The sequence below is a fragment of the Macrobrachium rosenbergii genome, chromosome 17 (genome assembly GCF_040412425.1).
Source record: "Macrobrachium rosenbergii isolate ZJJX-2024 chromosome 17, ASM4041242v1, whole genome shotgun sequence".
Taxonomy (NCBI): Eukaryota; Metazoa; Arthropoda; class Malacostraca; order Decapoda; family Palaemonidae; genus Macrobrachium; species Macrobrachium rosenbergii.
Window position 1 is genome coordinate 21,245,476 of NC_089757.1, and position 19,139 is coordinate 21,264,614.

The window sequence follows — 19,139 nt, forward strand, 5'->3', positions numbered from 1 at the left end:
ACTATAGACTTTCTTTCTCTTGGACTCTGCCTCTTCTGAGTTATTTCAGCAGTGTCAGTAGCTGAGATGTTCTTATAAAACACACCACGTAAAAGCAACGCGCAGTTTATGTAGAACTGCGGTGTTTTGCCCGTTTAAATTTTACGTTTGGAAATCAAAATATTCTTCCATTCTGCATAAAAATAAACTATACTGTCAGTAAAGTATCTGCGTCAATTACTCTCTCTCTCTCTCTCTATGTGTGTGTGTATACAATTGTCTTTCATTACTTACCCACTTTCATTTCTTTCTCATACGAATGATTTTTAAATCCCTTCACGAATAGCAAGGAACAGTTACTCTCTCTCTCTCTCTCTCTCTCTCTCTGTCCATTATATATATATATATATATATATATATATATATATATATATATATATATATATATATATATATATATATATATATATACATACACAAGTGTCTTTCATCACTTCCCCACCTTCCATTTCTCTCTCATACGAATGATTTTTAATTCCCTTCACGAATAGCAAAGAGCGGAATACGAGGATCCCTCCATAGCAGCGGTGGAGACCGTCCTCGCCTCTCTCCGCCTTCTGGAGGAGAGGTGTTCTTTCACCATCTTCGCGGAACAAGGCGCAGGCGACGCAGCGGGTAGGATGGGGCAGGTCCTGCGAGACAGACCTGTCAAGGTAAACAAGAGGAACAGAGCGCTCGCTGAGGAGAGAGAGAGGGAGAGTGAGAGAAAGAATGCATCCCCATTTAAAGGAATTTTTATAAAGTTTTCTATGTATAACTTTCATCGTTCTGTTTACGTATGAAATTCTTATTATGTAAAGTCTGAGGAAAGGCCATCACTTCAACGATTTGTTATAGAGGGACTAAATAATCCTACATGAGATTCTCTCTCTCTCTTATAACAATAATAATAACTACTAACGTCAGGGCGTTCCCATGTCATACGTACTTCCCGTTAGGGGAAGTTGGCTTACTGTTGAATCGACTATCTCTCTCTCTCTCTCTCTCTCTCTCTCTCTCTCTCTCTCTCTCTCTCTCTCTCTCTCTCTCTCAGATGTGTATGTGTGTGTGTGTGTGTGTGTGTGTGTGTGTGAGGGAGTGTGTGTGTGTGTGTAGGGGTTTTGTAATGCACGTTTTGTTGTATGTCTCAACGTGCATTTTTTTCTCGTTAACAAAGTCTCTTCCTCTCCAAAACTATAATTTGATGGTGACATGAAGAACTTGTATGCAGCTGATTTCATGTCTCGCTTTCGTATACAGAGTAAAGGGGCAAAATCATAATTTTGTATATAAATTTAATGATATAAAGTTCTAGAAGTGGCTGTATAAACTATTAATATAGCGGGAAAGCGTAGTAGCTGTCGTAATGCTTTTAGGTTATGAGTAAGAAATAAATGGACTTTAATCAAGGTAACTATTTTTTTTTTCTTCACCTTTCCAGGTATATGAACTGCAGACGGATGTCCTCGAGAGGGGAGACACTTGGTCTCGAACCATCTGTGATTGCTACCTGTTTTTTCTGAACGAGTTCGAAGACTTTAAACACCATGCCGCTGTCAGTCACTATCACCATTCTAACGACGACGACCGACCACTGTCTCTTTGGAACTACCAAGCTTATCATTTTGTCATCTTGCCTAGTCATCGCGACAAAATGTCCCTCAGACCACAGGATATTCTGTCCCTTTACAACTTCCAGAAGACAACAAAAGTGGTGGTTTTTCAGCCCAAGGATGACTATGTGCTGGCATGGTCACACGAGCTCTATAAGCAAGGTTTCGGTTTGAGATACCTCGGCCTGTGGAAAAGGGGAATATTTTTCGGCCGTGTTCAGCAGGTTTTCGAGACGGACCTCAAAGATTTCGACGGTGCCCCGCTTCGAATAGCAACATTCGATCACCCTCCAAGTGTCGTCTATGCTTATGACAAAGATGGCAACATCGTGAACCGCTTGGGCGTTGATATGCAGATTGTGAAGAGGTTGGCCAAGGCCATGAATTTCACCCCCGAATTTCTCGAAGTCCCTCACGACGAGCTTTGGGGTTACGAGCTTCCCAACGGAACTTGGACGGGTTTGGTCGGGAAAGTTTTCTATGAGCACGCCGATATTGGTGCCTGCAACGTATTTCTCGAGTTGCATCGCTGGAAAATGGTCGACTACTCTGTTCCCTACAATTTTGAGCGCGGTTGCTTCGTTGCCCCTTCGCCGAAACCCTTACTGAATTGGAAATCTCCCATATTGCCCTTTGCTTGGGATACCTGGACTTTCATTGCTGCGTCTCTATTGGTAGGAGGTTTTCTTTTGTACCTGATAGCCAAGTTAAGCATAAACCCAGAATCTCGAGAGTTTCACAGTCTCTCCTATGACTACCTTTACATTACGGCTTCTTTGACAATGCGATCTGGCTACGTTGTCCCATCCCACACACCTCTTCAAATCTACGTTGGTTTCGTTGGTATATTCTGCCTTATCATATCTACCGCTTATTCTGCCAACCTCGTTGCATTTCTGTCCGTCACCCAGATGTCAGCACCTATAGACACGATTAAGGACCTGGCAGCCAGTGGCCTAAGGATCGGGGGAGTTGAATTTTGGAAAACTCAGTTCGCCGCTTCCATTGACCCTGTTGTCCAAAATTTCGTGAACGTCCTGGAGAGCAACGTGGATTTGAGCGCTCTTTTTGATCGCGTGGAAGCGGGCGACTTCGCGCTCATTGAGAACAAGCAGTACCTGGAACTTCAAGCGGGAGCTCGATACACCTACGGCAGCAGAACGACCATTCGCATCGTTGGGGAGTGTCTCCTGCCCTACAGCATCGGTCTCGCCTTCCAAAAGAACTCTCCCCTGAAACAAGCCTTCGACGGGGTCATCTTGCGACTGTTCGAGTCGGGGGTCGTAAGTAAGTGGCAAAAGGAGGTCGTGGATTATTTTAGGCAGCAGTACAAGGAAAAAAGACAACAAAGAGCGGGCGAGGAAGGGGTGCTGGAGGGGGGCAGCAAGCCCCTCAAACTGGAACAGCTCCAAGGAGCGTTTTACGTTATGGGTGTAGGATACCTTTTCTCGGTATTTATCTTGCTGGCTGAGGTCGTGGCTTCTTTGCTATAAAGACTACTCTTTTATTGAATGATGGCAAAGTAAAATACATTCACCTGATAAGGATTGGAATTAGCATTTAGATTTTGTTTGCAACAGGAAAAATAAATAATTTTCTGCATGCCGTTTGCGCTGTTATTGTTGTATTTATCAAGAGGATCCTACTGGTTTTATGAATTTTTTAAGTGTATATATAAATTACGCACACTTTTAAGTCATACATAACTAATTTCCTTATCAACTCCAACTCTGATGGGAAAAGAACAAGAGTGGTTTGGGGTCTGACCTCAGGAAAAGACAAACATAATTTAACATCTTTGATTTAGAAGCACAGAAATAAAGCTAGCTTAGGTCTAAGCCTTGATGATGTGTGGCACCCCAGCCGATCGAGGCTATGGGCCAGCCCAACGCTTAAATCAAGTCCTTCGTAAAGAAGGCATCGTGCTTAGTCCATATAGAAAATGGGAAAAAAACACGTTAAAACGAAGAAAAAAAAAAGTATGTATGTAGATGTATTTGTGTGTATATGTATATATATGCATATGGATACACACACACATATCTATACATGTATATGTATGTGCAAGTACACTAGATTGAGAACCAAGCTTATCATGGGTTTCCAATGCCTTCGTTTAAATGTCGGTAATACTCGTTTTCCTGTCCATTTTGTTATATTTTTACTTATATATAAAAAAAATTCTGAACGTTTCTGTTTACTTTGAATTTTTTTATATACTGTTAAAAGAGATTTGATGTTCAAGACGTACCAGTCACAGTTGTTTGTGAATGTTATACCAGTGTTTCGAAAGCGAACCGTGTTGGAACTGTTCGAACTTACTGATGTTCGAACAAATTTTCCAGAAGCTCGTAACTTTCGTAAGTTCGTAGCAAATTGTTGCTGTTCGCCTTGAATGTCTTCCTGATTGCTGTGATTTAGCTAGTGCTTATCATTACCGACTCTGTTGTGAGGTTTCGTGGCTTTTTTATGATTTCCCCTTGAGTCTTGTGCGTGCTATTACGTGGTATTATTACTATGAGGTCCATTTTGAAGTGAATGAAGTAAGGGAAGCTTTCTTCCCATAAGAAGCTTAGCAAACCTCAGTTAGTTTATGGATGAAGAGTGGCCATTGCAAATAGCGTCAGAGAGACGAAGTAATCTGGTGAGTAGGGTCGACCACATTTTTACTCCAGGAAGTAAAGTATGAGACGTTAATTTCATGTTAGATCACAGAAAGAAATATGTACATTAAGAGCGAAGTGAACTTGTTAACTTTCGGTGTAAAATTGGTTTTAGTCTCCTCAGAAATAAGAGGCGTTTCGTACCAGAAACTTATGTATTAACTCATATTATATATATATATATATATATATATATATATATATATATATATATATATATATATATATATATATATATATATATATAATTCAGGTAGTTGTTTTAGCTAGTTTATGCATTTCTAATCATTATTGTGTGAAAACCAGGTATACTGCAGAATAGTTGCACATATATATGTTCTACTACGCCCGTTGTTACTTTTGCGTGGGGTAGGGTTGTCCAGTGAGACAAAGCCTGCCTGGAAGGAGCTGAACACGCCTGGGTTAAGGTTAGATTAAAGGAACGATAGGTTAATGTGTATTCCTGATGAATTATGTCCTTGATCTTCCTTTACATTGTCCATGACCAACAGGTAACAGCGTGCACAACTCTTCTGCACGCTTAGCCTACTTCTAGTGTTTTTGTGTTCTCCCCAGCCCATATACTGTACATAACAACTAGCAGGGTCCACCACCCCATATACTGTACATAACAATTAGCAGGTGGACCCCCATGGGAAACGGATTTTATTTTGTGGTAGTGGCCAAAAACGAGTGCCTTGCACTATTAAGGAAAGTATAAATGCATAAATCACAGCATATTCCGTTTATAAAATACATAGTTCATGGTTATTAACAGTAACAGTCGCCAAAAAATGTATATAGCATGAAAATATGGGAAGGACGTTACCAGGGATGCATCTGAACCTATCCTTCTCTAACGTAACCTAACCTAAACTAGGGCGCTGAGTCCTTATGCTGCGGCGATGTCAACTGGTCTAATTAGCCTAATGAAGATTGTCAGAGCCTTACCTGCCTGGACAGCATTGCCCTCTGAACCTTCCTGCCTATTTCTAACTTGACCTCAGGCACCATAAAGTTCACAGAGTGAAATGTAGGGAGGCATCCTAACTTAATCTAACTTAGGAAACTGGGACCTTAACTCACCTACCCTGACAAGACTCCAGGTCAGTGACCTACCATCCAAATTCTAGCTTGAACACTTTAAAAAAAAATTGAAAACACTTTAAAAAAATGAAATACTGAAGTCTTTTTCATCCTGAATTTGTTCACCATCTCTAAACTATTAAGGGAACACCCCATGTCTTCTCCTTGCCATTTCACGTAACATATTCCGTAATTTTATGATTGGAGGTGCACATTTCATCGTATGTCATTTCCAGTCCTGGTGTTTACTCTTTCATGGAAGGGATTGCCTATCTGGATGGATGAAGAGTCGTTTTACAGTTTCTGGAACATAAAATAAAATTGCATGAGATCAAGAAACTTCTCACACACAAGGCAGCTGCTTAACCGAAGAAATTATCATGAAAACTTTTAACGGTCAGAAAACATATGGGTACTTCAGCATATGAATTTATGCAGTTTCCATTGGTTGAAAAAGGTAGATAATTATTACTTAATAGAAAAAAATGAAGCTCACATAAGCGTTCATGAATAGCATATAAGCTACAATCAATTTCACTTCCCAGTGGCCAAGAACTTGAAATAGAACACCTTCAAATCAATAAACAGTCATTGAAAATGGTACCAGCTCTCATATCTTGAATGGTAAGGAGACAGCTTCTTCTTCACCAGCCCACTGCTCTCTCCATGATCGTCACTGGGTCAGGAATCAAAGAACATAGGATTACCCTTATATCTAACAATTTATTCTAGAGGCCATTTAGAACCCAGGGGGTTAATGAGAGACTGACTACCAAACAGTGAACTGCACTACCAGGAATAGTCCAAAGGGCGTAAGACACAGGGTAATCAGTCAGGAAAAATATGGTTCGTATGCGTAATAATAAGTCCAATTTGATATTCATTTCTGTTGGAAATGCTGAATTAAGACACTGCAAAACCTGCCATTACCCAAAAAAATAATGGCAAACCATTTTGAGAAATCTAGCTCTTTGGGTAGTGGAAAGCAGAAGCTAGAATTTAACCTAACTTATCCCAACATAGAGTGCTATTTTCTCCTAACCTAACTTAATTCTCCTTGAGCCATTGTACAAAACTTGAAAAAGCTACTTGTCCTTGGTAACCTGAATTAGCATGGCAGAGCCCATCTCACTGGTGGGTCTTTATATCCCATGGATCCTCTAACCTAACTTAGTTTGCCTATATGCACAATGCCCGTTCAAAAACCAATTACAGTATCATGAAGTAGTTTGGTAACATTTCTGGTAGCCCAACTTTATATGAAAGTCATTCCATTCCCTTTATATCAGTTACCAACCAGTCAGTCCCTGCCTACTTCAAAGTGGTAGGTATTTAGTAAATACACAACTATGGTTTGTAAGTGTATTTGAACATACTGTATATGAAATTTGAACATTATAAAACCCCTTGTTATACAATATTTTTACCGTGGAGTGGTTACATGAAGTCCTCATAAACGGCTATGACGGTATGTAGTTGTGCAGCAATTGCAAAGAGGTTCCACAGTGACGTTACTCTTCGTGAGCTGTACTTGTGAGGAGCCAGTGCTCCTAATAACATAGTAAAGTCAGTTTCCCGGCTGGTGAGGGTTAAAAAATCTGCAAAACCCTCGTCTCTGTAGCATGAATATTGCCAGTTTTTACAGTTTCTTCCGATTGTGTTTTATCAATGTGAGGAGAAGGTTAGGAAATCAAAGCAGTATTGCAGGTCGGAGGTGCCTTATAAGTATTTGGTAGAAGTTTTCTTGAAGGTGGAAAACATGAATCCTTTTTTTTATTTAAAAAAAAAAGGTTGATTTCATTCCATTTGTTATCACATTTGCATTATAATACTGATACAGGCATATATTCAAGGAATTTACTGTGATATAAATGATCCTAGCCGGATATTTAATGCTGTAGCTATTTCAAGAATTGTGACAAAAAGTTTTATGATACGTAGAACTGCAACAAAAATTTTGTCCGTTTTATGCAAGTATTTCTTGAATAAATAACAAAATTGTTTTAGGACATGACATTGCAAATTTTCTGTTTTCTGCCAAGGTGCACAAGTTGATTCTTGATACCTTTATTGAAAGTAATTCTCTCAGCACATTCTGGCATACCTATCAAAGGTGATTTTTACTTAGTAATACTATATGATTTACTAAGTAATATTATATGATGTCTTTCTCTGGATAGATCAAGTAGGTTAGTGTCATTTGTGGAGAGGAGGTTTATTTCTTAAAAGACAAAGGGAACAGATTCTTGATGGTCCTTGATAAGGTTGCAGCATGCAACAACCTGATTCAGCATCAAGAGGAAGCTGTTTCTTCAGCTAAGAAACTTTTGTGCTCAAGAAAGGGTTGCTTTGGAGAACAAAAGAAAGTCCTGTTCAGATCATACAGTCATCCCAGTATGCATTGATATCGGTGTTCATCATTCTTAGTTGCGTTCACACTCACTCTTAGCTGTTAAGGCTTACTGTGAAGTTGCCACTCGTGCAAGCCTTTTGAGCAGCGATGGAGTGAAATATCTGTCGTAACACTGCCCTGCGAAGGAAGACTTGACTCTAAATTTTGTTCTCCTACACTTGAGGCAAGCCAGCAATAAGTACAATTTAGCATAGTTTAATAATGCTAGCATAACTATTAAATGACTTTGAGAAGGAAAGTGTAGGGTCTGGCCTATCTATTTGCAATACATGCAAAGGGCACTTGATAATGCCATGCCCTCTGAAACTTGATTTCAGAAGTGTGGAGTATTTATCTAAGAAGTAAATCATCAAGAGGTTTCAGAGGAAAAAGCAGTTAGTTCAGTCATAGACGAGCAAGGCACCCAAATGATAAAAAGCTAAGGATTAATAGGAAGTAGTGAACTCTGCAGACAACAGTGATTAGGAAGGTCTGATTAGGGTGCCTGGTTCATCACTATACTCATGACGAAGATTATGCATGAGGTTCATGAGTAGGTTTTGTTCATTCCCGATGAGTATCGCGACCTGTAGTAATCCTTGGAGGCTTAATTAGCCGAGTGCAGAATAGAACATTTGTTTTAGAATGCATTTTTCACGCCCCTTGACAAGTACAGTAGCGTATGTAAGAATCATAATGTTAACTATTTAGCTCTTGTTTGCTTGTCATTCGTTAAAAACTTTGATCCACAGACGCGATTACCAATTTTTCTAAGATTTTGATTCGTCAGTAGATATAAAACCTGGAAAGACACTGTCTTTTCTTTTCTTGTCCGGTGGACAATTATTTGGTTTCAACGTTTCAGACGATGCACTTTAGGAGTTGTACTCTTTACCTATAGTGTTGTTCCAACATTTGTAGAATCTGTCATAATATTTTGTTGGGCGATTGTCTTCCTGGTCGCAGTTATAACCTCCCAGTTTCTGTGTTAGAGCGAAGTCAATACAGTCTATAACACCGTCCTTATTACAGTCCACCCCCTGAAAAAAAAAAAAGAATTATTAAAGAAATTTTACATTCATTATTTCATTGCTTTTTCTGTTCTTGCCTTGAAAGCTGCTTTAGCTTTTGTTTTTATGGACTTGACTTCGGATGGATAATGTAAATTTGTACTTTCTAAAAACAATTTTTTTATTACTTATCCAAATGAACAATGAAGAAAGCTCATAGGAACACCCAAATGAACAATGAAGAAAGCCCATAGGAATACCCAAATGAACAATGAAGAAAGCCCATAGGAAATCAATTTAAATGAACAATGAAGAAAAAAGGGCCTTAAATGAACAATGAAGAGCCCAGAAACACCCAAATGAACAATGAAGAAAGCCCATAGGAACACCCAAATGAACAATGAAGAAAGCCCATAGGAACACCCAAATGAACAATGAAGAAAGCCCATAGGAACACCCAAATGAACAATGAAGAAAGCCCATAGGAACACCCAAATGAACAATGAAGAAAGCTGTAGGAACATCCAGATGAACAATGAAGAAAGCCCATAGGAACAGCAAGTGATTCCTAGGCCTCCCTATAGCGGTGTTTAGGACTTTAAGATGTTACATCCTAATTATGATTTTGTGTTCAGCAACTGTACTGACCTTGCTGATGATGAATTTATGTAAATACTTCTTCACAGTTCTTACAGAACAGAAGGGTTCGCTGGTACAATCTTGAAAATCTGCAAAGAAAATTATGGTAATGTTATTGTAGGAGTGAGTGCAACAGTGAGATAGGCTGTACTGTAGAAATATGGCAGAACTAATACAAGTTCATGAGGTATTATACATAAGGAGCTTAGAAAATTATGCTAAAACTCTGAACAAAGATTAAAGCTGCAGGACATAAACATTAAAAAAGCTGGACCTAGAAAATAACAGTGTGTCAGAAAATCAGATCAGGTCAACAGAAGAGAAAACTACTATATATGGTTTTGTAGGCAAAAACTTATTTTATTTTGAAAAAACGCGATGAAGTTTCACGAGACCCGTTTTCATTTGGAAATTAACACACAACCAATAGTAAGTAAGCTCTCCCCTGATCAACAGTGTCACTTTGTTTCCAAATGCAATGATGGGGAGTATGCTATAATTAGTGACGAGGAGTACAGACAAGTTGAGTTGCTGACTAGTATTATATTTGGCGATAAGCCAGTAGGGAATGGTGTGCATCCATTTTGCTGTTCTGTGGAGATCTCAAGAATATGCTTTGTGAACAAGAAAACTTACCCCTTTTCATAGGATCCAATTTTTTTCACATAATTACGTTACCTAATCTTTTGCGTCAATCATATCACTCAAATGTGTTGTTTTCATTCTACATATTTTTAAACAACATAATTGTTGTCGTAGATTCTCCAAGTTCTTTGTTAATGAATGGAATTGTTCGACACACCCAGGTGTTGTAGATAAGATTTGTTGTTGTCATGTCTTTATCATGATAAACACTGGGTTATAGATGTTTTTGGAAGTCCCGAGTGGAAAAAATGTCTCGCAAATTTGAAGGGTTTCATTTGATGGTGATAGAACTATCATATTTTCCCCTTACCCCTTCCAAACATCCAGTCCAGCTTAGATTCACTGTCGTCTTTTTCTCGGGTTTCATGTCTTCCTGAAATACCAAGGAGTTCTTATGCCAGTGCTGGTATCAATGGTTGAGTTACTTTCAATAGTGATTCCTTGTCCCTATTTCTATGATTCTTGGTCCAGGCCAGTGTACCTGTTTAATGAACTACAATCTAAACTGTTGATACTGAACTGCATAATGACCCAAGCATCGCATAGATATCATGTCGCTTCAGTTGACGAGTGAGTGCTGCAAACCTAAAGATGTCTAACATTCCCTTGGAAATTTATTTCACACAAAATACGGTACTAGCCTCGTTGATTGATTGTTGTTTTTATTTGCTGGAGTATGAGAAATTGGTTTAGTATGACAGAAGCTGATGTGAGCAGTTCTGGTGGTACAATCTGTGGAAAGGCCTTCAGATGCCATTCAGACAACCAGCTTCATTTGATTCGTTTTGCATTTATTCAGTAGTACAACCACCGATCCTTTCAGAAACGTTGATAACTTGCTGCTCACAAAAGCACCGTAGTCAAATGATTCAGATTATACACCACTGATAATTCTGATAATTACAGTTTGGTGCTGTGTCTACTGTTACTAATAAGAAAAGGGTTCCTAAGTCATTGGTATAAGGGAGAGAATGTTCCTGAACAGACGAGTGTGGTAACTTTATACTTATACTGAGCAATATGATTGCAGTGCTACTAAGAAAAGTCTCTGAGCCACAAAATTTTTTCAGTTTGACAGAAGGTGATAATGGGTCAGTAATTCAGTTCTTTCCATGTGGTTTTGTCAGTAAAGCCATGAATGCCTGCAATACCTGCATATAGTACTGCATATTAGTTAAAATAGTCATACTGTGTATTAATCTTTGGGATCGTGATTGTTAATGGCTTTGACTTTGATACAGCACAAATAATCCCAGTGAAAGAAATTAGCGCATTTGAATGACAGGTTTCTTTCTTTTTTCAAACAGATGATGGAGCAGATCGAGAAGAGTTCACAGGAAGCCTCCAAGTTACGCACCAAGATATTGTAAGTGGTTATAATTAGAAATGGAAAATCTCGATGAATCGTCGTGTTAAGTGAATTATTGTGCTATGTGGCCCTTTGAGGCCCTTTATAGACATTTTAATATATTATATATATATATATATATATATATATATATAATAATGATATATATATAATTATATATATATAAATATAATTATATATATATATGTAATATATATATATATATATATATATATAATTGTAATAATAATATATATATATATATATATAATTATATATATATATATATATATGTATATATATATAATATAATATATATATATTATGTGGGTAATGTAAACCGCAATTGTATCCACCTCGTCTAGCATGTCCTTGCAGCATTTTATCTGTAAAGACAGGACTCATTAATACATTTGTCATTTTTAGATTTGTTACTGGTCCATCCTTGTCATATATATATGGGTAATGTAAACCGCAGTTATCCACCCCTCGTTTAGAAGCATGTCCTTGCAGCATTTTATCTGCAAGACGGGACTCATTGGTCAAGGTAAATTACTTCAGATTTATGATCATTCATCCTGGTCATTGTTTTCCTTCCAAACTGTCATTAGGCTGTGTAGCTAATTACTTCGTTCTAAAGATACTTCAGTGGCGCTTCTCAGGAGGGCGCATTTTTGATAATCGTACCAGACAAGATTGTGGGCTGTAGAATTAGGGACAGTAATAATTAATGCGTTAATGATCATAACAGTGATCCAGGGATATTGCTGCACAGTGAGAGATTTTGAACTCTGTAAAAATACCTACTGTTGACCCATTCATAATATATATTCTGCTTCGTGATGTTTCTGGGGTGTAGTGCTTGTGTAATTTCTTGATAAATATTATATTGCAGGCAAGGTAATTCACAATATGTGTGTGCTAAAGGCATTGTACAAACAAGCATACAGAACCCTCGTATCTGTCAGGCGTGAATCTCCTCCACTATTTATGTCCTTTGAAAATGGCTTAGAAATAAAACCGAAACCGGTCAGGGTTTACACTTTCTCTTTAATTTACATGAGTTGGAGAAATACATAAATCGCGCATCATTGTGATTATATATATATATATATATATATATATATATATATATATATATATATATATATAATGTATATACTGTATATACATAGGCTATGTAATCATTAAGCTACAAATGTCGTTTAATATCCAATTCACGGTACATCAGGAATATCAAGACGGAGAATTATGACTGAGAAGAGGGAATGATGTATGTTAGTATATATATATATATATATATATATATATATATATATATATATATATATATATATATATATATATATATATATATATATATATATATATATATATAAATATATTTTATATATATATATATATATACACATGTGTATATGTGTATATATATATATATACTGTGTGTGTACATATATATAATATAGAGCCCTGAGTGGCTTGTTGGTAGAGTGGCAACCACAGACATAGAAGCTGTGGTAGGGTTCAATCCCGAGCTGACTGGTGAAGTGAAACTTTGTTATCCATGTAGATATCCCGGGATTACGTATGTAATCAGCGGAGGTTTGCTGAAAGCAAATGGATGTTACAGAACTAATAAAACACAGCAAAACAAAGCCACTCCAACATCTTCTAAAAAACATAACAGACACCTCACACGTCCTTGAACTGTCGGACTACCCGCCCCAGTTCTCCTCGTGCTGCTGGGAGAAAGTGGGAGCTGGTTTCAGTAATACATGTACACATTCATTACCGGGGTCTAAGCGATGCTCAGGCAGGGCAGCGGTCGAGGTTACGACCTACCCCACCGCCAAATCAAAGTCCTTCAAAGAAGGCACTGTGCTTACCCCATATAAAAATACGTTATAAAAAGCATTAAAAAAGAAGAAGAAGTGTACATATATATAATATATATACACATATAATTATATATATGTGTATATATATGTATGTGTGTGCATGTGTATATATATATTTGTGTATATATGTGTATATATAAATGTATGTGTGCATGTGTATATATGTGTATAAATAGATGTGTTTATATGTGCATAAATAGATGTGTATGTGTGTATATGTGTATATATATATTTGTGTGTATATATATATGTGTATATATATATATATATATATATATATATATATATATATACTATTTTTTTTTTTTACTCTGGATAAGTTTGCTGTTCATGAAAGCTATAGTTATAAGGCAGAAACAACGGAGTGAAATCCGCAGTAAGCTAAATGAAAGTATAGGGATCAATATTCTGAATGCTGGAAACACCAGTTACCAGTATTCAGGATAAATGCATTCGAAAGATAAGATGATAATTATATCTCACAGAGATAATTATCATCTTAAACGTTTGATTTCTGAATAACTTACGTAATGATGGTTTTGTATTAAAAAAAAATCTGCCACTACCACTCAACTGACTCCAGGGGACCTGAGCGAAAATAGACGTAGTTCAGAGCCAGAGTGTAGACTTACATTTGACTCGAATTCCAGTTAAGGCCCTCGTAAGGGGTGGTGCCGGCAGTGCACCTCACTTGATGCACTCTAGGCATTTACTTAACGGTCTTTTGCAGCGTTCCTTCGGCCCCTAGCTGCAACCTCTTTCATTCCTTTTACTGTAACTTTGTTCATATTCTCTTTCTTCATTGCTACTGTCCACCCTTTTCTAACAATTGTTTCATGGTGCAACTGCGAGGTTTTCCTCCTGTTAAACCTTCCAAGCCCTTCTACTCTCAATTTCCCTTTCAGCGCTGAATGACCTCGTAGGTCCCAGTGCTTGGCCTTTGGCCTAAATTCTATATTCCATTCCATTCCATTTTGAATAACTTGCGTAATGATGGTTGTGTATTGAAAAAAAAGAAAATGTACCCCTATCACTTAACTGTTTCCAGGGAACCTGTGCGATGATAATCGTAGCTCAGAGCCAGAGTGTACAGTAGACTCACATGACCCGAATTCCAGTTAAGGCAGGTCATCTAAATAGCAGGACTCCGTAGGTAATGGTGCATAGTCGTCTGTGTTTCTGAATCGTTTAGGTGAAATCTTTCACCTTTCTGGTTGAAAATCCTCCCCCCCCAAAAAAAAAAAAAAAATAAAATAAAATTCTTCCCCTCTTACTTTTCTTTTGTTTTCGTTTTGGACTAAAAAGGACATCTGGTTGCATAACCCATTAATCTTGAAATATATGGGAAACTTTTGATACTTTGGAAACTTTTGATACTTTAGAAACTTTTGATACTTTTGATAAAGCCATACGTCACTTACTCTCATAACTAGGCTCATCAGCCCCACGGATGGTAGGCGATCCGGCATCAAGCCAGTACTGCCACGAGATATGGAATGGGCCGCAGAAGTTGGCTCCCTGGTAGGTTGATTGGCACCCTGCGGACATATTGCAGCCGGTCGCTCCCTTGCAAAGGCACTCGATGCAGTCTGGACTGATGTTTCCCGATTCCTGGTCTGGAAAATAGAGATGATGTCAAAACATTTTGAAAACTGATTAGAAACATGTGCACCCTGGAAGGCCAATCCATCAACTAATAATAAAGGCGACTACGAGTTCGTCTATTCAGGTTATCTTACTTGAATTTGAAAAAAAGCCACGAAGTCTGTCATCAGCGTGATGTCTATGGCGAAGGAATATTTATCCAAGCATCCCCCCGCCCTCTCTTTTTTAAAATGAAACCTCAAGTGAAGTGTAAAAATACCCTTAGTTTTCAAACACACACATATAAAATTCCAGATATATATATATATATATATACATATATAAATATAAATTTGTATATATATATATATATATATATATATATATTATATATATATAAATGTATGAATGCCTATGTATATATATGTATATATAGTTTTGTCACTTGTACACACTGGTTTTGTTAGCACTTATAAACAATGAGTCACAAATATCACTAGGTAATGGGTTTGCTATACTTAAGGAATAAATAACGCCAATGAGTAATTATAAGTAATACTGCAATTTATTATATATATATATATATATATAATATACTGTGCGTTTGTTTATGCATATATAATCTATATATATATGTATATATAATATATACATATATCTGTGTATATATAAACACAAGAATAGGTTAGTCCATGTCTCTTGTATCACGCCCAATCGTGCATTTATCATCCACGCATGCAAACGCACGCATGCAAACGCACGCATTGTATATATACATGTATATATATAAATATAAATATATATATATATATATATATATATATATATATATATATATATATATATATATATATATATATACACATACATATACACACAATACGTGCGTTTGCATGTGTGGACTTTTATGATAAATGCATGATTATGCTTGACAAAGGGAACATGAACTTACCTATTCTTGTGTGTGTATATATATATATATATATATATGTATATATATATAATATATATATATATAATATATATATATATACATATACTTTGTATATATAATATTATTTATATAGTATATATAGTCTCTATAATATTTATATAATATTATATACATATACAGTGTGTCTCTCTCTCATATCTATTTGTATATATATATATATATATATATATATATATATATATATATATATATATATATATATATATATATATGTGTAGTGTGTGTGTGTTGTGTGTGTGTGTGATGGAATGTGGAGCTGTGCTGAGATCGGATGTATACTCAGTCTTCGGTGTCCACAGTTCGTGTATGTAAATGGAATCTTCAGTAACGACAGTATATATATTAGTCTGTTATGGATTGAGAGTCTTTCGCTATTCAGGTCGGATTTGGTGAAGTAAGGAGCAGGGAAAACCAACGTAGAGAAAGGTGAATTACAGAATGCGAATTCTCATGACAACGTCAATGTGGTCTGCTGAACATGTTTACTGTTTGGGCTTGGCCTATTTCGTCAATTTTTTTTCTTTTTACTTTATTCCTCCGAAGTATATATGTTTCAATAGCATACTACAGTTCCCGTAACCAGCAAGCGCACAATATATATTTGTATGTACATACACAAATTATGTATATAATATATACATATGTGTATAATGTATGTATATATACGTAATATATATATATATATATATATATATATATATATATATATATATATATATATATATCCTGATGTTCGATGTTCAACTTTTAACAAATCGAAGAACGTTTTTGTTGTAATTTTTGTCACTAATGTGGCTGATGCGTGTTGTGGATATTCTAGCATACACGGTGTACCGTGGTTTTTTACATCCAAGACGTTTATTGCCTTGAGTCATATATATATATATATATATATATATATATATATATATATATATATATATATACTGTATATATATATATAAAGACTCAAAGGCAATAAACGGGGTCTTGATAAACCACACCACTGCAAGAATATCCACAACACGCATCAGCTACCATTAGTGACAAAAATTACAACAAAAAAACATTCTTCGATTTGTTAAAAGTTGAACATCGAACATCAGGACAGACATATCAGCAAACAAAGGACAGAGAAAGAAAGTGATAAGCCTATAACATCTTCGAAAACACAAGGCACCAAAAGTTATGTATAAATACGCATTATAAACCAATTGATAGAGTTCCCAAAATAAAAGGAAAACATAGTACAGCCAATAAGAAAACATGAGCGACGGAAAACCAGATAAAACCACATCCGTGGGGCACAGAAACAACCTCAGTGTAACACGATAATGAATCGTAACCTTCGACAACAAGGCAACAGGAACCACCGACAGCGCCCGTAGCGGGGTTTTGGAAAAGCTGACGTGTGTTAACGGGAGAAGGAGAGTGCAAAAAAGGGAAGGAAACCGCCTCCCCCTCCACTACCTCATTGTCTTCGAGGCCTCTCACTTATAATAATCTCGTACAAAAAAAGTGTAAATGTAACGAACATAACCAAAGGTGGTCAAGGGCATCAGTAGTTTGATATATACTGTACTAACATTAATAATTCTACGCTCTCTATTTCAGAAAGAGACAAACATTGGATGGAAGATACGAAAATCGTAACCATGTCTCGAATCTTTTCACTAAAATCTATGTAAGTCTACAATAATATCAGGCGTTTATGTAGAGTTTGTACATCGAAAGTAGACCATGCTAAACTAGAATCAGTACTCACCAGTGGTAATAATGTTGGTCATCGCCATGACAACAGACAGAGAAATTATTATCTTTAGCCCAGTCATTTTCTTCTGCAATCGAAGGGAATTCAAGCGGTGACTGTGTAGGCGGACGGCTGCTGTTGTTGATCTGAGAGGAAGCTACAAGACTTGCAAATCGGAGGCTAGCTACACCCAGACTGACTACAGTCCTTGAAACGAAGTCAGCAAGTAAACTATGCCTGCCATGTTGCTAAACCTGTTATTTTTCTAAGCGTGGCCTAAGGGATTAAAATGAAGCCCAGTTTGTAACCATTTGTAAAGTAGTTAGGATAAGATCGCACATTCCTTCGGGAGCTCAAGGCCTCAATAAAGATTGCGAATTTAATTCATCACGCGTTTTATATATTCGTGATTTAAAGATATTTTATACTAAGGACTAGATCAATGAGCAATGTTAAAATGATATATATATATATATATATATATATATATATATATATATATATATATATTATATATATAATATATATATATATATATATATATATATATATATATATATATATGTATATAATTATATAATATATATATATATATATATATATATATATATATATATATATATATATATATATATATATATATATACTGTATATATATGTATATAATATATGTAATATATATATATATATATATATATATATAATTATATATATATATATATATATATATATATATACTGTATATATATGTATATAATATATATAATATATATATATATATATATATATATATATATATATATATATATATATATATATTCAAGTTAGAAGTATACAAATAACAAGCAGGAGTCCGAAGAAGATTTTTATTTAGTCAACAAAACAGTTACATTTATTGTAAGAAGCGTTACGTGTTACTTAAACACATCATCGGTCTTTAGAATTGAAAAATACATATTAATTTTCTTAATTCAAAATAAAAGCTAAATTACAAAATATATAAAAGAGAGCAAAGAAATTTTTTGTGGCTACCTGATCAAAAGTAAGGGAAAGACGAAGTGAGACCTCAAGCTCACGCATGCCCAGAGAACATTTAGGCCAAGTGCAAGAGTGAAGACGACACGGTGGAGTTTAGAAGCCATGACGTGTAATAAACAAAGACTCAAGGGTCGTTAAGTAGGCAGATTGTTTAGTAGGGTTAGTAATTCATGAGCCAGTTCTATAGCTCAAACCTGTAATAACGGACCTGCAAAAATGGCTTTGACTTCCAACAGCAAATAGTTCATCAGGATGGCGATCTATATATGGCCAGTTTAGATGTTGAGTCGTTATTCACAAATGTGCCAGTCTCCGAAACTGTTTAGATTATTCTAGACAAAGTTTTTTATGTTATCTTTCACGGTTTTAATAGACAACTTTTTAAGTCTCTCTTGGAACTTGCAGTGCAAGATTCTGCTTTTATTGTTAACAAACAACTCTACTTGCAGGTCGAGGGAGTTGCTATAGGGTCCCCATTGGGC

The 19,139-nt window shown here is 36.1% G+C and overlaps 2 protein-coding genes across 2 annotated transcripts; one reads left to right on the forward strand and one right to left on the reverse strand.

Annotated features, from left to right (window-relative positions):
• The first annotated feature begins 1,475 nt into the window (after positions 1–1,475).
• LOC136847586 (glutamate receptor ionotropic, delta-2-like) lies at positions 1,476–3,311 on the forward strand. The gene has a single exon (XM_067119305.1). The coding sequence runs from the start codon at positions 1,673–1,675 to the stop codon at positions 3,122–3,124; it is 1,452 nt and encodes a 483-aa protein (XP_066975406.1). The 5' UTR covers positions 1,476–1,672; the 3' UTR covers positions 3,125–3,311.
• A 2,201-nt stretch (positions 3,312–5,512) lies between these two features.
• LOC136847777 (lysozyme-like) lies at positions 5,513–17,830 on the reverse strand. The gene is made up of 5 exons (XM_067119686.1): positions 17,635–17,830; positions 14,734–14,928; positions 9,431–9,510; positions 8,668–8,812; positions 5,513–5,683 (listed from the first exon to the last, which is right to left on the reverse strand). The coding sequence occupies exons 1-5, from the start codon at positions 17,699–17,701 to the stop codon at positions 5,634–5,636; spliced, it is 537 nt and encodes a 178-aa protein (XP_066975787.1). The 5' UTR covers positions 17,702–17,830; the 3' UTR covers positions 5,513–5,633.
• Positions 17,831–19,139: the final 1,309 nt, after the last annotated feature.